The sequence below is a fragment of the Mus caroli genome, chromosome 6 (assembly GCF_900094665.2).
Source record: "Mus caroli chromosome 6, CAROLI_EIJ_v1.1, whole genome shotgun sequence".
Classification (NCBI taxonomy): Eukaryota; Metazoa; Chordata; class Mammalia; order Rodentia; family Muridae; genus Mus; species Mus caroli.
Genome location: NC_034575.1, coordinates 31452701 through 31474663, shown reverse-complemented (window position 1 = coordinate 31474663; position 21963 = coordinate 31452701). Strand labels below are relative to the sequence as shown.

Genomic DNA, 21963 nt, shown 5'->3' with positions numbered 1-21963 from the left:
CTCCCATCCCGCTGAGACAGGATGACAGTGCTGTTAGCATTCCCAGTGCCTGCTCCCTCCACATCTGTGCAGCCTTTGTCCTGTGGCAGGGGAGGATTTGGAATGGTCTGTTGGCAGCATCAGGGAGACTCATGGGAAATGAGGTCCTGGGAGGGAGTCTGTTGGGCAATGGAAGAAAGAGCAGAGAGGATTTGGATGCATCGGTAGGAGGCAAATTAACGAATGCGTGCTATAAAAGGCCAACATATAATGCATATACACTGCAGATGATAAAGTCATGTGAACAGGATGTGGGGTGGCTGAGTGAGAGTTCACAGATGTAGTGCAGAGTAGCAGGACTTTAAACGTTTCTGTAGTGTGTGTGTGTGTGTGTGTGTGTGTGTGTGTGTGTGTGTGTATCTGTTACGGCTTGAATATATATAGTGTTCTTCACAGGCTCATGCATTTTTTCACATGTATGAGCACGTGGATCCCCAGCTGGTAGTGGTATTTTGAGCAGTTGTGAACCTTAGGAGGCAGAAAGGATAGGTGGGGTTTGATGAAGAAAGGCCAGCCAGTGCTCCCTCATAGAGGAATTTCACCCTAGTCCTTCAAAAAAGACTTCACACTTATCTTCTGGTGCAGAATACCTGTGAGATTAAAAACAAAAGAAAAGAACAAACAAAACAAAACAAAAGCCAACTAGAAGGGACAGAGCTGGAAGGATTCTCTGTCAGTTACTTTTCTGATGCTGTGATGAAAACCATGACAAGGCAATTTATAGAAGAATGGGTTATTGGGCTTACAGTTCTAGGTTAGAGCCCATCCTAGAAGTGAAATGCCATCACTTGGGCAGGCATGGCAGTTGGGGCATGGTGCTGAGAACTCATGTCCTCAACTGCAAGCATGAGGCAGAGAGAACAAACTGAAGGAGCTGGGGGCTTTGTGAACCTCCAATCTGCCCTCAGTGATGCACTTTCTCCAGCAAATATGCAACATCTAAGCCTCCCCAAATAACATCACCAACTGGTGACCAAGTATGAACATGCCTGAGACTGAGAGCACCTTATCATTTCTACCACCACAGAGGCCTTTGGATAAGTAGAAAACTGTGAATTATCTGTTGATAGTTTAATGTTCTTATTTCAGATTCCCTGGAGGAAAGCTCATAGAGCGTCCATAGTGGGGATGTGTGTGTGTGAATAATATAGATATAGATATTATAGATATTATAGATATTATAGATATTATAGATGTTATAGATATATAATAAATTCCAAGTCCAGCTCTCAACCATTGATATACATTGGAAAACTATAATTCTATTTATGTTTTATCATTTTTTTCCTCTGAGACTCAGATTAACAACAAGAACAAAAAGTAGGTGCTATTTTTAAAATGCATTTTATCTTTCAAAAGAAAGTTGGTGTGGATTTCATTGATTAATTTTATCTTTTTTGGCCATCCATTCTTGGAGCTGCACATCAAGATTACTAAATAGGTCAGTCAGCACAGTGTTAAAGCATAGCTCCCCACAGGTCTGTGAGGTACAAACCAGGTGGAATGAAGGCCTGCATTCAGGTGTTTTTGCCATAGACTCCTCTGCAGTTGTTGCCATGCAAAGATAATCCTTTAAGCCAGCAGTGGTTCTCAACCTTCCTAGTGCGGTGTCCCTTTAATACAGTTCCTCAGGTTGTGGTGACTCCCAACCCATAAAATTATTTTCATTGCTACTTTATAACTGAACTTTTGCTAGTGTTAGAAACCTTAATGTAAATATCTGGTATGCAGGATATCTGACATGTGACCCCCCCTCAAAGGGGTCAAGACCCATAGGTTGAGAACAGCTGCTTTAAGGACTGGCTCTAAAGATGGCAAGTAAGTGTGCCAGTACTCTTTTTTCCTATCTATCTATAAATCTATCTATCTATCTATCTATCTATCTATCTATCTATCTATCTATCTATCTACCTACCTACCTACCTATCTATCCACCCATCCATCCACCCACCCATCCACTCACTTACTTCACATCCAGGTCACAGCACCCTCTTCAGGTCCCTGTTCAGACCTCCATCCTTGGGTATCACCCACCCTGGCATATCAAGTCACTGCAAGACTAGGAGTATCCTTTCCCACTGAGGCCAGAGAAGGTGGCCCAGTTAGGGGAATGGGATCGACAGGCAGTGCCAGCTCTCTGCTTCCACCTGGAGTGATCTGCCTTCTGCTCTTCCCATACTTTTATTGGTGATTTGCTTGCCGGTGTTTTAAATGTTCCTTAATCATCCTATGATCTATGTGATGGAGGATCATGGATGTTGGGTTAATTGTGCCAGTCATTTCAGAGGCATTCCCTAAACACTGAAGTGGAATCCCTTCAGATATGTTGTAAGAGCACAGTGCCAACTTCCAGCACTGGTGGCTTTTTCTTTTACCTCTGCCAGCTACAGGAGTTTAAAGGAACAAGAGAGGAACCCTGGCATCACCCAAAACAGGATGGATAATCATTGTGGGATCATTCAGAGCTACAGTTGTGGTGATTCTGGTCAGCTACTATGAGGAACGAAGTCCTTCCTTTCCTCATCTTCATCTTTAGATTGTTAAACTATTGCTGTCTTAGGCCAGTTAACAGGCTCTGGGGCTCCTTATCAGTACAGAAGTGTAGACCCAGCAAGTCTTGGGACTCACTGTGGCTTTCATGTAGTGAAGAATAAAGGAAAGAGTGCTGCAAGGTCTTTGTTGCCCTAGTCACTGTGCAGAGAGCAGCAGTGATGGCAATATAAGAGCAGACAGGTAAAGCCATGAGGCTCTGTTTCTGGAATTCCTCCCTAAATAAATGACTTCAAGTGCTCTCTGAAGGTGGCAGGAGCTCTTTAGGTGGAACTTGAGGGGCTGTGATCCTTTCATCCTGGTCTTGTCATGCCTCTCCTGTCAGAAGTTGAACAAGCCTAGAGTTTGGGGATCTCCAGAAAACGAGTCACCAAATGGCTTTCCATTAAGTGAGAGTGAATTGGCCCTTTTATGTCACCTTCCTTCATGGATTTTGCAGTGTTTTGACTTAGTATGGCCAGCTGTGGTGTGCCCCAAAGGACTACAGTTGTTGTACTAAATTTTATGAAGAGTTTAAGAGGTGCCAGGCTCTTCTATTCAATATTTAGATTGTTATTGACCCATCAAGATGAAGGGTAAATTAAAGGATCCATAGAGTTATTGATATAACATTTATATAATTTAGAGGCAGATGGAAATAATAAAGTGATTCTTACCTTTTAGAGATTTAGAATAACTCACTTAAGAAAATGAGACATACATTTTAAAAGAAATGCATACCATTAAGTAGAACCTGTACACAGTACAGGACTCAGAGAAGGCTTAGAGTTCATTTGTCAAATGTCTCTTTGGACAACTGTAGAAGACCTCATCACAAATGGGCTTTGAGGAACAGTTTAGTTTTAGGTACATGGTTAGCAGAGGGAAGGCTATCATGGATAAGAAGATTGGGAAACAGGCTTATAGTTGGGGAAGGCCTTGAGAAATACACAGTTAGGTAGGCTAATGTTAGTTTAGCTTAGGCAAAAAGGTGGAATCTTATCAACACACTAAAGAGGGGGAGTTCCATGAGTAAGGTCATGAATATCATTAAATATTTGAAATTAACAGATAGGACATACAAAAGTTTAGTGATGATATGTGGCTTTTATAGCAATTTGTTTCTGCATGCTAGCTACATTTCATAGGAAGGCTCAAGGTGACTTAGCTCTTGGATGATCAGGAGAGTTACAAAGATTCTTGACTCTCTCTCAGCCACCTCCCTGCCAGTAGCAGTCATCGTTAGAAACTTATAACCTCTTCTTCATTTCTTTTTACATTATGCATAATACGTTTCAGTGATAATGCTCTCTACCAACATGGCTCACAAATCACAAGGATCATGTCTCTAACGACTAAATTGTCTTTGGAACCAGGGCCATATTTGGAACTTCCAAGCAGATTTATTCATCAGTTCAAACATTTAAGCATTTGCTTAGGACCAGATTCAATATTCAGTCCCAAAGGATGACACAGTGATGAGAAACAAGACAATAAAAAAGCACAAGACAAAGCTCCAAGAGGTGTATTAGAATCTTGATGTACAGAGAAACAACTAAAGGGGTGGTTTTAAAAGAGTTTGATAAAAGTCATGTCAAATAATATAATTATCAATCTCAGCTTGCCTTGGATGGTTTTGATATGGCTGATAACTTATCTTACTTAAGTATGACAAATAGGACACATACATAAAGAATAGATGGCATATAGGTAGAGATTGGTGTCAGCTCAGAGGAGGTTCTGTGGAAGATGTGTCTAACTGATACCTTCAGAGTAAACAGGGTGAATGATTTCAAAGAAGGAAGTAGTAGTCAGACAATAGAATGATGAAGATCCCAAACTGTGTTTGCAGAAGTAAATTAATTGCTAACCAGACATTGAGAAGGAAAAAGGCCAGTGCATTTGTACATTTCCAGTCTAAAATGTGGAGGACATGTCATGCAATGGTACATCCATAATCACCTGAGCATATGCATGACAGTTCCATTTTAAAAATGGAGATGTTCAAACAGTAGACTTTTCTCCTATTTCCAAAATATAGCTACAAGAGGTGTGTGTGTGTGTCTTCACTTTTCTCATTACACTAATGGAAGCCCTTTCCTATAGCTGGAGAGTGAAAGAGATCCCAGAGCCCACTTGGTGGCCCTTTTCGACTACCAAGATGATTAATTTTCAGTTATTCTTTTCCAATTAATTTCATTTCTTCAATTTTACCTTCTGTGTATGTTTGTGTTCCTGTGGTGTGTGTTTCTCTGTGTGTGTGTGTGTGTGTCTGTGTCTGTGTGTGTATGTCATGTGCATGGTGGATCCACACATATACATGTGGGTGCATCCACTAGTGAGGATGTCAGGAGGGAATTTTAGGTGTCTTCCTCTACAACTCTCTGTATCACTTCCTTGAGACACTAAGCTTGGCTAGGCTGGCTGGCCACCAAGGTCCTGGGGTCTACCTTGCTCTCCTACCAGCGTTGTAGTCACAAGCACACAGGGACATGCCCAGCTCCATAAACATTTTTGTTAAATTTTCGTGCCAGAAATTTGAACTCAGATCCTCTTGTTTTCATAGCAGGTTTTCTTATACGCTGAGCCATCTCTCCAGTCCTCATGGAAAGAGTCTTGATAAGCAAGACAGCAACATCCTTTTGCTCTCCTATTTTGTGCATATTGACTGGTGTGGTTTGGGAAACTGGTGATGCTCTTCTTACTCTCGCTTTGCCCTACGGTTAACCTTGGCACCAAATTTATTTTTTCCGTTCACCTTTCCTGGTCATGTAAATTATTCACATGCATATTTTCTGGCAATGTTTAATTTTGGGATATATTTTTGACATCTCCCTTTTTTATTGTTTAGGACCTGCAGAGTTACTGGATATGGCAGACAGTGAAACGTGAGTGTTGCCTTTCCTTATATAATCTAAACAGTTTTATTCCAAGCACTTCTAGGCCATGAGGCATATCTGATAGTTTTAATTTCACTGATTAAAATCCCACTCTAAACTGTTTAAATGACTGTACAGAGGCAATCTGCTACACAAAACACAACAAACCTAATAATTTCTATTGTGATGATTATATACATAGCCAATGCTATCCCTGTCATTACCTAGAGCATCCTACCAACAGGATTCTTTTACACCAGTGCTTGGACTACTGACAATAAATAAGTGCATGAATCTTTATCTCCACCATATGTGGAATTTTTCTCGAGTGGGATTTGTGAGAAAATGAAGTCCCGATGCCTTAATACTTTTACTGTATGTAATGGCACAACTTCTGTTTGTCAGTCTGTGATAGAACAAGTCATATACCACCCCTGGAGAGCTGGAAGCACAGTTATTCAAATAGTTATCAGCTCTGGGATGGTTCCTAAACTGAAACTGTTTGTTTTCATCTTTCTTTCTTATTCTTATGACATCCAAATAACTACTCTTTCACTAACGAGAATAAGAAAAAGATGAATGATAAACTCTGAAAGCCAGAGTGGGAACTACCAGAGAGTTTCAAAAAAGTTAGACAAGGGATAAAGATGAGTGGCTTTAGAGAAAAATGACCTGGTAACCAAGGAACTGATTATCAATAGGAATGAAGAGAAGAGAGGGCAATTGAGAAGAGATATCCAGCTGTGAGCTGCTGCACACAGAAAAACCAGCCACTGATCCACAAAGATGCTGTGCTGGCATGGTTGTAAATGGGAATACCATTCATCCTGCTTTGGCTTCTCTGTGGTTGACATTTGATTTTTTTTTTTCATGAAGTATGTTGGCATTAAATGTCTTTATAATTTGGAGCTCAGAGTGGCAATGTCTTCTTCCTTAGCCCACATATGAGACAGATGGGCGTCTGTCTTTTTCCTTTGCCACTTCCTACATGAGAGGTCTCAGGCCTGTTGCATTCTTAGAAGAATTTGAGCCTGTGAGTTCTTCTGGAGTCTTCCAGAACCCCTTAGACATTCCTTTATCACTTAATTGGTGTAATCCAGTATTGGCAGAATAGGGAGAGAAGTCTGCCTGGCTCTTGAAGATGAGTTCTCAGGACATACTCATGAAGGTCAGAATGGCTTCCTCCATGTTTGAAGCGGGGGAGACTCCATGGAGACCCTTTCATGCTCTCCCTCAAGTGTTTGGACGTATCTGCACAATTTGCTTGCTAAGTGCCATCGATATATACCCTAAATCTAATAGTAGTGGTTTAAAACTTATCCCCAAGCCATATCCAGTTCAGACAAGAGGCTAAAGTTAGATGTTAGATCTGTTCATGAATGACTTCACCTCCCTAACATGTATGTCTCAGCCTCTCACAAGGGAGGAGACTAAAGAGCACACAGCATCAGCAACAGGGCAGGGTAAGCCTCTCAGCCTTCTGCTCTCTCTATCACCTCATCTGTCTCCAACCCATGCCTGGTTTCTTAATCTTTGATTTAGGGGCGAGACTGCACTGCACAAGGCCGCCTGCCAAAGGAACCGGGCTGTATGCCAGCTTCTGGTGGATGCAGGAGCATCTCTGAGACAGACAGACTCCAAGGTAACAGGATGAGTGAGTGCAAGCATCCTCCCACTGTGAGAGATTGCAGGCACCACGGCCTCCACTTGTGCCCGCAGCACAGGCATCCTTTCTGTGTTCATGGAAGGGCCTGGAGCTTTGGAAAAAGGAGGAAAAAATAGAGTGCTTCATTTAGAGAAACTGCAGTTTAAATGTAGAAGCACAAAGGGAGGGTGTGTGCTTGCCTGTGGTACTTTATAAACCCCACATGCTAAAGAGGGACATGGGAATAGAGGTGTTCGACTGAAACTCCAGTAGGCAAGAGGTGGGTAAGTGAGAGCCCGAGCCAGCGAATGGGCATGAGTAGAATGAATGTCTTAGCCTGGTGACCAAGCAGTCTCTTTAGTCCCAAATTAATGTAATTTAAAAGCTAATATAATTTATGATCATCTTCAGCACCAAACCTAACATAATTCAAAATCTGTGCTTTGCACTGCTCCATGCATGGCTGCCCCAATAACTGCCTACCTGCCGGACTCCCCAGATGGTGGGATCTCACCTTGAGATGGTCACAGTTCTAAGCCTGATAGAGCCACATCGCTCTGTATTCCCCCTCCCAAATTTATGTATGTAATTTTAGATGCATGTGTGCGTTTATGTGTGAGAGAGCATATGGCTACGTACCACATGTGTTCAAGAGTCTATGAAGCTCAAAAGAGAGAGCAGATCCCTTGGAACTGGAGTTCCAAGTGGTTGGGATCTACCATGTGAATGCTGGGAATCCAACATGGAACTTCTGCAAGAGCTCAAAGTTCCCGAGCCTCCGTTCTAGCCCCATTTCCCTTTAAACTTTCAGAGCCTTTCTATATGTGTTTTCTTACATTATCCCATAACTGTCAACCATATAAGTTAGCATGAAAAACCATTATTGACAGGAATGGGGGCAGGAAGCCAGAGGGAGACTAGCTGTGGTACTACTAACTCTGCTGACTTGTAGCCTGATACTGACTGAGTAGGTCAGCCCTCCTCATTTGGTGACAGACTATCCCACTGCCTCAGTAGGATAAAGAGGGACAAAGAGAAATGGGGTTTACTGTCATGTATCACTTTCATGGCCTGGATTCCTGCCCCACAATGATACTTATCCCAAGGAGGCTTAAAATGTGGTTACTCCCTTAGGTGAGCTTTTCAGTCTGCAGAGTGTGTGAGCCTATTAAGATGGTCTTGAGGCCAGAGACTGTCGGTGGAATGTGTAAGCCACCTTGACCAGGAAGTGCCCATGAGTACAGGTAGGGCCCCAGGACAAGTCTAGGTCATCTGAATCTGTTGCCTTCCTCAGTAGACTCAACTGACAGAGAATCTCTAAGAGATAGAGCTGATGTATGGAGTATGGGGGTCTTGTAACTCAGTGGAGTTGAGCAAAGACAGAGACTGGACTAGATAGAGATGGACAGACACATACATACATGCACACATACAGAGAGAGGTGGGAAGAGGAGGAGGAGAAGGAGGAGGAAAAGGGGAAGGGAGGGAAGGAGGGAAGAGGGAGGAAGGAAGAAGAAGAAAGAGAATCAATTATAGGAGTCTATTATCTGTTCTGAGAAGCATGCGGAGCTTTGAAGGACTTTGAGTAGACAGCAAGTCCCATCACTAACTATATCTCTATAGTTATAAAGAAGACTTTTAAGGTATTGGTCCTTCATTAAATAGGACCAGGTTTTGAGCCACTAACTCTAGCCATGGTTTGTACACATAGACCTCAGGAAGCCTGATCATTGTTGTAAACTCCTGTTAGATTTCATTAAATGATGAGAATCTCGGTATGTAGACTGTGGGCCCTGGGTATTTCTTGAACAGCAAACATTGAGACATATTATGCCTTTTTACTTCTGAAGCAGTTATATTACATGGAATTCTCCTCTCGGCCCTCTAGCTGCCTCAGCTTCCCCCGAGGCTCACCAAAACCACCTTGGCTATCTCTTGGTGGCTATCTCTTGATGCATAGACAATCTGTTACCTGTTCAGCCTGGCATTTCAAATGACAGATAAATGCTTAAGTGGCCTTCTTCCTAGATGACATTACACTGAAATGCTCCAGTGTTTAACTGAATCCAGAAACACATACCTTGCAGGCAGGGTTAGTCTAGGCCACACAGGGAGGAGTGGCTTGGCAAAAGCAATTCAGACCACAGTAGGGTTGCTGTCCACCATGGCTGAGCCTGTACTCAGTTCAGAAACTAAAAACACAGGGAAGAGACACAAGAGCAAGAGGGACAACATGGAACTTGTGAGGTCCAGCCTGGGTACAGGTGCCTTTTATTTTCTAAGTTTCTTAGATAAATGGACCCAAGGTATTTGAGACTTCATCCTATTTTGAATTATAAAAGTGTATTCATTTTTTCAAAAAAATAGCTGATTCATTTTTATGGCCATACACAGAAAACTAGACATATAGAAAAGTTACTTGAAATCCCCTCACTTAGAGCTAAACATGATAAACTTTAATCTCTCTTTGCATGTATGTATATTTGTTTGACTCTCAGTTTTTAAAACCAGTTGGACTCATATCAAGCATGTTACTGAACATTGTAAGTTTCCATTCAAAATGTTTCTATGTTCTATAGATCATTCCATGTAGTAATGTAACTGCACTTCACTCCTTTGTCAGAATCCTGTAATCTTACCATTCTGTAACCCAGTGCTACACAAAAGCTGAATATGCTCATGCATGGAGCTTTTAGAACCCTTAGGATGGAGGTAATGTCCTAGGGGATCTTTATTCTTAGCAAAGGATTGACTACAAGTCTGCTCAGAGGTTCACTTTTCTGAATGTTTGGAAAGTGGGGATGTCAGCCTTATCATTATCAAAGTAAAAGTAAGAGTCTGCTACAGCTGTATAAGACCTGTAATAAGAACCTTCAGCTAGTGATTTAGTACTGAGTGCAGACTGAGTCAGTGAACTGTTAGGAAGATGGGTGCTGAAACCAGCAAAGGAAGAGCCTTCGAGATGATCTGCGAGTTGTCACTCCTCATCTTGGCATCTTGCTCCGTTGTCAGTGTTCAGCAAAGAGTGATCCTGAACAGGAAACGTGGCTCCATGTTTCCATGCTTTCATTCTGTGTTTCCTCTGCCCCTCCTCTGAAAAGTACTTGGCCCTCAAACTTACTGCACACAGTTTCTCCCCACAGTCTCAGGGAGACTCCATGACTCCTTGTTTATGGAGATATACCCTTTCTCCTGACCCTTTAACTTAACCACCACACATTGATATGGTTCTGATTCTAGATGTAAATAGATTTGAAAGCATCCATACACTCTGAAGCATCAAACATAGAAGGACTCTTCGTAGTGACTCATCTTTGGCTAATCTGAGTCTGTTATATATGGACATCATCTCAATCTAGCTATTCGTTTTTCTTTGCTATCTATAGGGCAAGACACCCCAGGAACGAGCACAGCAGGCTGGGGACCCAGATTTGGCTGCTTACCTAGAAAGCCGACAGAACTATAAGATCATTGGCCATGAAGACCTGGAAACTGCTGTTTGACTCTGGTAGACAGGCAAGAAGAACTTGAGCAAGCGTATCACCTACGCCCTCCCAGCCACTGGGCAGCTCCCCTGGAAGAAGCTAATGGAATCCATATTTGCCTCTCTCCTGCAAGGATCTATCTGAGAATATGCTACCAGGGCTACAGGGATGTACAACAGGACACGATAGCCCATTGAGAAGGAGGCAGGCTACCGGAGATTTGTGGCGTACAGGGTCCACAAAATTTGATCCTTATTGCTTCTAGCAAGTAGCATGAACTTCTGTGTTCACCCGTCTAATTTATTTTAAAGATTCTGAGGAGTTTCACATAAAGGGCACTGCTCCCTCCTCCCTTTAGACATTCACCCTCCCCTGTATCTCACAATTCTACTGTAATCACCCATCGATTTAGAAACTATGCTTTCGTCTCTTTATTTTCTGTCTTCCAACCACATTGTCTGAAGGTCTTTGAAACCCTCCAGGATGTCTTACAGAAATATATCTATAAAACCACTTCCATTTGTAGACTAAATATACCAAGACTTAACTAGTGGCTTTGCATGTCCCCCCGCCTGGTTTCATCACATAGGAGCTGGGAAGTGCCACAGGGCTAATGTCAACTTGTGTGCTCTGTCTCTTGGGTACAGTGAGGTAGTATGGGAGCTGTCTGTGCTTGAAGGGCTTCACAGATGTTATATAGAGGTAGCCCAGGCAGCTGGGCTGTTGGTGATAGGAAGGACTGGTTCAGCTTGGGCTGTTTGTACAGCTCTGCACTGCCTACGTGCAGCCATCTTTGCCTTCTGCTGCAGTAGAGATGAGCCAGGGAGTCAATGAAACCCCATAACTGGTTTACAGAGCTATAAGATTCTAAGTGCTGTTTCAGTGGCAGGATTAGACCTGTCTTGGACAGTGGTTATATGAAACGGAACACATAAATATTTAATCCTAATCTTTGTAAAATGACAACAGAAAGCAGTCTAATTGACTGGAAAAAAATAGCAGAAATCAAAGTAGCAATGTATGCTACAAGAACAGCCTTTGGCATTTGGGGCTGAGGCTAATAACTACAGGCTCATGGATGTAGTGGTGAAAGGGGGGTTGGTGTGTGTTTTTCTAAGTGTTCAGTTTTCATAACATCAGGGAAGGCTTGACCCAAGGACAAAGCCTCATTTCACCAGTTCCATGGTCAGACTCTCAGGATGCCTGGCCCTTCCTGGTCTGTGCTCGTCCTATGACCTTTTAGGTTCCGAGATCATGGCTGATGACCCCATTTTCTGTGTATTAGGGGAGTCTATTTTGCTCCTTTCCCTACTTTATTTTCTCCTGGCACAAATTTCTTAATATAAGCCACTGTGGCAGAAATGGTTTCTAAACTTGTCACTTCTGTTCATGCTGTGGATCAGGTGGGACCGGGTAATAAGGAAGAGAAAATATCCAACTTTATATCCAAAATCTCCTCCACTTAGGGGGTAGGTCACAAATACAAGTGGGGTATGTAATCTTTTCTTTCTGCTTTCTTCCAACTTTCTCTTCAATACAGCAAAATGCTTCCTCGGCATTTCTGCATGTGACCTTTAACCTCACAGTCCAATGGGGGACAATTTACTTATCAGAATCACGTATCATCATTTTGAAAGGACAGATACATTGTGCCACATTGAGTGTTAGGAGGCTTTGAGTGAGTAGGGATTTCATTGCTAGAAACTCCCGATAGTAATTTTAAGATCAAACTTGGCATCATACCTAGCTGTGGGGAAATGGTTTGGCTAAGAATAATATGTTTCTAGGCATCCATCTCAGAACTGGAACTCTCTCTGGACTAGATAATTTTCAGGAGTTGAAGTCACTGGGTTTCTGTTAGGAGTTTTTCAGTTGTTAGGGCTGTCAAGGAAATATTGTGATGACAAACATAATCCTTAGAATGGACTGGAACCTGGCTTCGAATAGAGCCTTCCACCCCCTAGACTGAGCCAAGCATTTGGCCAAGCAGTTGGTTATCCAGCTGGCCACTGCTGAGATGCAGGACTATATTTTCATCAACCACCATCTCATATTTCTCTGAGAAGGTTTCAAAGCAGCCCACAGAAAATTTAGGATAGAGGTGGGTATGGGCCAATTTTAATAACTCTAACTAAGATAATAAGTCCCTAGAATGAAGGTAGATACAGTGCTGACTACTGTAAGGTTCCCTGTGCTGTAGATATTTATTCTCAAACCACTAAAAATAATTTAGATTGTATATTATTGCTGAGGAGCAATATACTATATACATGATCCATCTCTGGAAAATATCTCTCAAACTTGGGATGTCAAAAAATGTGAGCAAAGAAACTACAGATTTCATGATTTTAGCAACTTTAAGTCTACCTCCTGTAGGATGCTTTTTGTTTTGTTTTGTTTTGTTTTGTTTTGTTTTGTTTTGTTTTGTTTTAGTTGTTTGTTATGTGTGATATTTCTGAGCATTAGAAAGAGCTAAAGCCATGTGGTCCAAGAGTGTCTGACTCTGCTTAGGCATATAATGTCACATGTAGTGAGCCAACAGGAGGTATGGAAGAAAATGGTTCAGTCCTAGCCCCACATACTTTATCAAACACAAAAATATGTACCTGTAAAAAATAATCTTACACACCCTGCTGGGGATGTTCTGCAAGGAGCAGCCAGCCTAGCTGATTCTCTGGCGTCTGGTCTCTTGTGTCTTCCCTGGAATTCTTTAAATTGGGCTGGTGAGATCATGAAAAATGACGTGTTATTAAAAGAGAGCATTGCATAGCAGTAAAGTTAATAATTTTTGTGACCTTGTATTATATCGGCCATGAAACATTAGCCCAATCCTTGACACTACCACATTCGCCAACACGAGAGAGACAGGAGAGAATTAGTTACCTTAGAAGGATAAACAGCATGACTTGGAAGCTTGCCTTGAGATTTCTGGCTACCACCATCAAAGTGATGATTGAAACCCAGTGGGAGTTCTGAAGCACAATTCAGCTGCAGAGAAATTAGTAAGAAATAGTAGAGGGCCCCTGTGCCCTGTTTCTTCCTGTCTTCCCAGAAGCTGCCCAGGCACATTGGCCTGGGTTCCGAGATGCTCAACAGGTCAGTCCTTTCCACTGGGACCTCCTAGAGACTCCTTTGCATAATGGACCTCTGAAATGTACTTGCTAGGATCTTTAGGATAATCATGCCTAAGAAAATAAGGTATAGCAATTTCATTTTACCATGTCAATTATATGAACACACAGTTTAGTTATGAAAGTAGCACGTGCATTTCATAAAAGTTCTAACTCCATGGGAAGCGTCCCATGAGCGTGAAGGAGTTCTTTGTGCTGGTATCCCATCTCAGTACCCAGCAAGAATCACTGTCAATGTGGACAAACATGCTTGCTTGTGTGTTATGTCAGAAATTTCTCGTTCATATACACACATATCTGTACATGCCACATATATCCATCATACATAAATAGAAATGTATTTATTTGTATACATATATGGGCATATGTGCCATATGCACATATTGCATATGTTTAGAAAAGACATCTTAAAAGCATGCAAATCATCTTTACGTGTATAGTTAACACTCATAGGCAATGATTAGTAAAGAAACAGGATTTTCTTTTCATTGTTGTTTTCTCTATTCCTGAGCTTACATCTATCTCTGAATTGCTACAGTTGCATATGGCATTGGAGATTGTCAGTCATAAAGATAATAATCAGTGAGTCTTCTGATTATTTATATGTTGCCTTCCATAATACATGAAACCACCCTGAATCCTGTGGCTTGTCCATTCTATTTTTAGATCTCAAGGCAGCAAAGGAGAAATATTTCTCCTCTGACCTCCTCACTGCTTTAAAGCTGAGTTTATAAGCCTAGCACCCAGTCAGATTTCTAAGGCTCTTTAACTAGGGCAGGCTGTTGTTGAGGAGCAGGGGTAGTTACTTGGGTTTGGTCTGGGGTTGGAGCAGCTTGTCTTCCAGTAGGAGAAGCTAATTAAATCATTGAGCACAGCATGCTGTTTTATTCAGTTATGTTCTTTAAAAGTAAAAATAGATCTTTGTTAAAAATGGCTCACCATAACCACCAAGATTGCTAATTGTTCTCTCCAACTAAATTATGTTCATGTTAGGGAAAGAAAGACCATGTATTAAATTAGCTATCTGAACACACTGTAATATGTATTTAGTATAAACTCCCTCTGCCCACGTCTCAGAAAATGCTGCCTTTGCAACTCTTGGTTCTTCTCAGGACTGAGCGCCACAGTGAGCTGATGAGATGTCTTCTTCCAGTATTCGCATCACTCTTGGCCTGACCCCCCAGTTCTCTGGCTGAGGCAACATTCCTGGTACCAGTGCCTATCACTTTGTGTCAGGACTGCCTAAATCTTCCCCACATGTTATGATAAAATTATATCAAGATAAAATTTCCCTTTGGGGGCAAATACCAATGTTGGCCAAAGACTAAGTACATGCCTACTGACCATGGGCACCTTATAGAATTATGACCAGGTGATTCTTAGAAGCAGAAGTAGTCAGGGAGGTTTATTTTGTTTTTGTTCTAGTGACCTGAGAGGTCACAGTCATAGGCACTCCTTCCACATCAGATGGTGACAGCAGCATGTGCTTTTAACACCACCCAGAGAACTGGATTGTATACGGGTTATACCCTTGAGGGCAACCTATGGATTTTAAGGCTGTTAATGCAGCTTAATGAGAAACCTCAAAGCAAAGAACAGCACATGAAGAGCCCGCTCATGCAGAACACTGAAATTTATTATTCTGGTCCCAAACAGGAAACAGAACAATCCTAAAGCTATTAAAGCCAATACTTCATAGCAGAACCTGAGTGTTGGATGGCGTGTCACTCCAGGAAGTACTGATTATATATATATATTATATATATATATATATATATATATATATTCAATCATGCTCATCCAATAATAGGTTCAGAAACCCGTTTATTATTTTTAAACATTTCTTATTTTATCTAAGCATTTCATTTTTATTTTTTTAAACATTTCTTTCAAAATACCTATTACTCATTGCGATACACAGCGAAATAAATAGCTACCTAGGAATGAAGTGGATAAACAACTTCTGCAGACAGGGAACAAAAGAAAAATCTAAATAGTTTAAATTCCTTAAAGGGTGTGTGTGTGTGTGTGTGTTTGTGTACGTGTGTGTGTACTCTAGGGTACCTCAGTATGTCCTAAATTTCAACAGAGTTTTTGTCATGTTTGTTACTCTGGCTAGCATATTTTAGTTCTGTACATGCAAATGTTAAATAGCAAAGCAATAGTGCTATTTTGTATTTCCATTTCCTTGGAATCCTGGTAATGGTCTAAAAAAAAAAGATCCTTGAAACTAAAGCTCTAAGATGAAAGTTAGAAACTGTACTTAAGTAAAGGCTAAGATTTATTTATCCCAGCCCTCGGGAGCTAAACCAGGAATAATAAGCAGAATTTTCAGTGGGTTTTGATTAAATATAAAGAAGATGAAGTATGAGTTGCCAAATAGTGCAGTGGACATGCATACAGAGTTACAAACCTTCAACATCTGGAAGCACTTAGCTGGGGGATATTTGACCATCTTTAGGCATGTCACTAGTAGGGACTCAAGATCCGAAGGGGCTGCAATTACATTGTTATTTTCTTTACATCATTTTAAAAATGGCTTTGTCTCATGGCAACATTTGATCTTTAAAAATTCATGAGAACCTTGATTTCTTAAAACATCACTTTACACACAAGGAAGTTTAAAACATTGGAAGGGGGTGGTCTTTAGTTCTCATTTAAAAATCTTAAAACTAAGCACAGATTCAAGAACTCAGAAAAGGAGAACACATAAGGAGATAAAAATTCAAAATTCTTCTGGAAACGTTTTGGGTTTTGATGAATATTTTTGGACATTCTTAAGAAAATCCATATTGGCAATCTCACCATTCTTTCAATATAACAAAATTTGCTGTGATTTGAGATTCTTAGAATTAACTGTAACCTAATCACAGAAGGAAATTCTGCACAGGGATCTTCAGAAGCTAAGTAAATGCTCTTGAAAAGCACCCTGGGAAATCCCTTGGCTTCTGGTGCCAGCGTGGTAATTGCAAGGGAAGAAATTCAGAACAAAACAGTGAGGTAGGTGTTCTCTCTGCTTCCAGTGTTCTAGTACCTGGAGGCCAGTGGTGTCTGAGCTGGCTGCCTTGGGCAGCGGGAGCAACTGGGACTCTCTTGTTTCTCAGCTCTTTGTTAAGACACACATATGGCTTACAATATAAAGTTATTTAAAACAACTAAACTATTGTTTATTAACAACTTCCCTAAGTTTTTTTTTTTAAAATCAGAGATTTGATAGTTTGATGCATTTTTGACAGTTCTGAGCCTTTATATCTGATACCACTCCATGCGGAGGATAATACAGGTATGACATTCCAAATGAACAAACTGGGTCTTGACGTAGTGAATTCAACTTGCACAGAATCACACAGTTACAGGGTCCCTGTCAGATTAGGAAGCTCTTGACATTTCAGACTCATATACTCCAAATTGATTCTTTCTGGGATAATAGTTGTCCACCATTGCCTTCAATGGAGCTTTAGATCTGTTGTTCAGGTCTCCATGATACAAAGTTTCTCCATTAAAAAAAAATCTATCAGAGATGCCACAGCCAAGTTGAGTAGAACCAAGAGACATCTTAAATTTAGAATTCCAGAGATTGTTATCCAGAGTCATGCCAGTGAGAACAAATGTCAAACACAAAAGTGTTCAAGGTTTGGATACTGTGGTAGATTTCATGCAAAGAAACTAGTTCTGAGGTTTGATGATTTCTCTATTTTGTTTGAGATCTCTCTCTCTCTCTCTCTCTCTCTCTCTCTCTCTCTCTCTCTCTCTCTCTCTTTCTCCCTCTCCCTTCCTTCTCTCCTCCCTCCCTCTGTCCCATCCTCCCTTCCTTTCTCAATGAAAGCACTATTTTGCCTCCTTTGAAGGCTATTGTTTCAGAATACAATACCTAAAGGTGCTGAGAATGGCCCTGTCATTCGAAGCATGATTGATCTGTTTATGGGAGGGTGTAGGTTCAAAGTTCACCCTATACAATCACATACATAGACGTTAAGACACAAATGGGAAACCATGATAAGCTTGAAGTGGAAAGAATGCTAATGTTCTCCCATTCTGATTGTATATTCTCCCAGGAGTGCCAATGGGCAAACTGGTGAATTTGTACAAGGGTATCTGATCCTGGAGGGAAAAACAAAAACCAAAAAACAGTTCTAAGTTAAGAATAAGAATGTCCCAAGGAAATGGGTTACTTGGTTCTGTCAGATCCAAGTTCTAAGGGATGCACAATGTGTGGACTCAAACCTAAGGGCAAAACCGATCAAAACAGGCATGAAGAGCTGGTGCCTTCATTATGTATAGCTTCTCATTCCTAAACTTTGCATCCAGAAAACTTCAGTTGGGCTTCCTGGAGAAACAAGGTGTTTTTCAACTGTTTTTCCCAGTGCTTAAGTGAAGAATAAACATCAGCTCATTGATCACAGGAAAGTCAATCCTTATGTGTGAGGGAACTTGAAAAAGGTATAATATTTCCCAGATTTAGTTTTTCTATTATTTTAGACTGAAGTAAACCTTAGAGCCCATTTGCTTCCAGGTTCGTGACAAACAGATGGCAACTTCTTAGGGGGAATCAAGGGCATTTTTGAAAAATATTAGTCATTGCAATTATAGGCCAAATCCTTTAGAGGCAGAAATTCTCTCTCTCTCTCTCTCTCTCTCTCTCTCTGTGTGTGTGTGTGTGTGTGTGTGTGTGTGTGTGTGTGTGTGTGTGAGACTGTGTGTGTGTGTGTCTCTGTCTCTGTTTCTGTCTCTGTCTTCGCCACCCCCACCCCCACACAAGCTTCTTTTTTTACTTGTTCTTTTGGTTGTGACTGGGAGTTAGAGAAAAGGCTGAAGACACTTATATTTTTATGGTTATAAAAACACTGGAGCTTTTTTATTCTTCTCTGTGACTAAATAAAACTTCAACTCATGACCATAGGCTAGTATTTCTATATTTCTATTTAAGAAGATTGCAGTCTTAGTTAACCATCTCCCCTTTTGTCCATAAGGGTGATGTTTGAGACCCAGTTTTCCAGCAGGGATGGGGGAAGAGTCAGTGTTCAGATACTGAGGAAATGGATCATTCCCAGAAATCTACTCTGAGAGACATTTTACAACCCCATTCTCTCGTCTCTCCTGGGTCACTCCTTGTCCTTGGCTTGGGAAAGAAAAATAAGAACAGAGTCGTAAGAAGAGACAAAAAAGAAAAAAGAAAAGATTCTCAGGCATAGCATAACTAGACGACTCTTGTATTGGTATAGGCTCTCATGACAACTCACAGATAATGTATGTACACACTCAACAAACATTGGTCCTCATGTAATCCCAGTGTAGCTAGGCAAACTTTAGAGTGACTTCAAAGAGTGTTAGCTGGGAATTTTCAGGTTATGCAGCATAGTTTATCCTGTTTATTTCCATGACTGAATGTGAAACTTGGGGGGTGGGGGCCACTAATGGAAAGCTTTGTTGTAAAAATCCCAAAGGGTAGAATGTTGTTTCAGATTTCTTCAACCGTCCACAGATTTTTTTTTTTTTTTTTTGAGACAGGGTTTCTCTGTGTAGGTCTGGCTGTCCTAGAACTCTGTGTGTAGACCAGGCTGGCTTCAAACTCACAGAGATCTACCTGCCTCTGTCTCCCAAATGCTGTGACTAAACTCACACATGACTATGTGAGGCCTTGTTCACAGATTGCTGGCCCATAATAAGAGTTGAGAAAAGTAAGATCAACTTGAAGAATTTTATTTACAAATTTAAATATATTTTCATCCTAACTATTCAGAGAGTCGACCTGTTCTTTGAGGATATAAACCTAGTTCTTTGTTTTTCTTAAAAATGGTAGGTATGAGCTGTTTACATGCAGTCTCTACTTAAATGGAAAGAGCCCAAAGAAATGATAGGCCCTGCATTATTTAGTTTTTTGTTGAAGCTCATAAGCACACAATGTGTTCTTCATACTCATAGTGTTTAAAGCATTTCTTCATTTGATACCTACTGTACCCTAATGCATCCAAATGGCTCCTGATCATCATGTTTCTTAACAATGACATTTTTCATTTCCCACTCTACCCCCACACTTCTCACTGGTTGGACTGAGGCGCTAACCCATGCACATACAGGCTTAACTTGCAGTGCAGTTAGGATCTTGTTGCTTGCTGATATCCTGATTGTGAGTTGGGACACAGCAGAATGCCCCCCCCCCGGGGGGGTAGGGTGGGAGAATCTGGGGATTCTAAAGGACAAAACGTTGCAGTGCAGTAGAAAACCATGTGTGGGAAAGGCAACGTGCAGATCAGCTTCACATTTATTAGCTCAGCTCTTTTTCCAAATTGCCAAGGATTAAGTGGACCACCAGGATTGCTCGATGGCCCACAGCTGTTTGAAAGTGAGGAAGTGATTTCTGTGAAGTGTTACATGGCTGCTATTGCCTTCAGAATGATAATGTTTGATGGAATGATTTTCCAGAGTGAAAAGGCTCCTCAGGCCTCCTGAGAACCACTTGCTGGAGGTGGGTCACTCACAGAGGCTACTACATGTATATGAAGACTTGGGGTCATGTTGTAAAGGGCTCATTCATGCTTTCTGATTCTGTCTGATTACATCCCAGAGCCATGCCATGCCACTGCAAAGCTGGCAGCTGCAAGGCGGGATTTCCCCCAGTAGTAGCAGCTATGGCAGTAGAAGAGGAAGTTTTATTTCTAGGTAAAGTGGAATCCAGATACTATGAAGTGGAGGGAGGGTGGGTGGGAAGGGTGGGTAGGGGAAAGGGAGGAAAGGAGGGGTTTTTTGTAATAAAGTCATAAAGTATTTTTCCCTAATTTTCTCGCATTTCCTATTTATATAAAGAATCTTGATCACTGTGTTGCTCTACAGAGATTTTCAATGGAATTAATTTGAGAGACTGAATTAATCTCTGAAAAAGAAATTGACTAGTTATACTTACTTTTGGACACTTTTTCTGTATTGTGAATTGTGTGGAAATGTACAGAATAAAAATGAAATATAATTGATTTGTTTCTCTTCTTTCTGATCCACAGTACAATAGATGAGAATGCTAACTTTAACTGTAGTTGAATTATATATATGTGTGTGTGTGTGTGTGTGTGTGTGTGTGTGTGTGTGTGTGTGTNTGTATGTGTATATATATATATGGTCAAAAGGTAAATGAAGAGTTGGCAGGCAACATTGGGAAAGTATCCTAAACAAGGTATAAATGTTTCAAAAAATTACACTTCTGCTTCTACAAAGAACTAATAAGGTCAGGGTTACCTTCCAGTCTTAATACAAATAAAGTATGAAAGAATCATTGTTAAAATGTTGAACCTTAGTTAATATAGATAGGTGTCCCCAAAAGATGAGAATCAAATGACACAAGGTCTAATCGCCCCCCTACATTACGGACAGCAAATTATTTCCAGGCAGCGAACACCAACAAGAGCAGAGCCTGGCAGACTTCAGAGGCAAGGCTGGGAGTTTAGGATATCAATGAAGCTAGCAGAGTTTTAGGAAAGAGAAAGCTAGACAGAGGCTCCCCTTTAAGTTTCACTATATGTGTGTGGTGAAACTACCTAGTCTTGAGAAATCAAAGAGGATTAAGACTTTGCAATGAGTCTTCATATAAGGCTGGGAGTGGGCCAGTAGCCAGTAGCCATAATGGAAAAATCTTAAAGCTGTAGGAACCAGGGGGATGGCTCAGCAGGTCAAAGTGCTTGCATCACAAGCTTGAGAGACTGCGTTCAGATCCCCTTTCTGCACAGAAAGCTGGTTGTGGATATACATAGATCTATGTTCTCAGTTCCTAGGGACAAGAGAGTTCTGTGCCTTGCTTGACCATCAGCCTAGCTCCAAGTCCAGTGAGAGACTAGTGGGGCCAAACAACCAACATCCTCCCCTGGCCTCCCGTGGACATGGAGGGGGATCCACTCTCTTGCAACAAATGCATGTGAACCCCACCCCCACGCCCACCACACACAGTGTTGCCAGACTGTTTTCTGGTAAGGACAATTTGGGTCAGTTCTGAGATGGTTACAATAAACACTTATCATCCCCTTCCATGTCATGTTTCCTGCTTCTGGCACACCTGTGTATGGAATGTTAGATGTGAATTTTATTTTCTTCCGCAGTAATGAAGTTCAATCATTCAAAACTGATTTTTCCATCTTTTAAGATGTTATGCTCATGACTGGCTAAGCAGTATTAAACAACTGTAAGGCTACAATACTTTCTTAGGGTATAAAACAAAAAACAAAGCAGAACAAGATTTACACCCTCATGACTTTTGAGATTCCCCTAATTTT

At 41.1% G+C, this 21963-nt stretch overlaps 1 protein-coding gene across 6 annotated transcripts in view; it reads left to right on the top strand.

Moving 5' to 3' along the window:
* The window catches only part of Dgki (diacylglycerol kinase iota), a 447586-nt gene extending 429226 nt beyond the window's left edge, over positions 1–18360 (top strand). For 3 of the 6 annotated variants that reach the window (XM_021164730.2, XM_021164731.2, XM_029478766.1), the window contains 3 exons: positions 5420–5456; positions 6990–7089; positions 10479–18358. In XM_021164730.2, coding sequence (XP_021020389.1) covers positions 5420–5456; positions 6990–7089; positions 10479–10595 — 254 coding nt within the window. In that variant the 3' untranslated portion in view covers positions 10596–18358. Of the gene's footprint in view, positions 1–5419; positions 5457–6989; positions 7090–10478 lie in introns of all 6 variants that reach the window. The other 3 variants (XM_029478768.1, XM_029478767.1, XM_029478769.1) reach the window with 2 other exon arrangements.
* The last annotated feature ends 3603 nt before the right edge of the window (positions 18361–21963 follow it).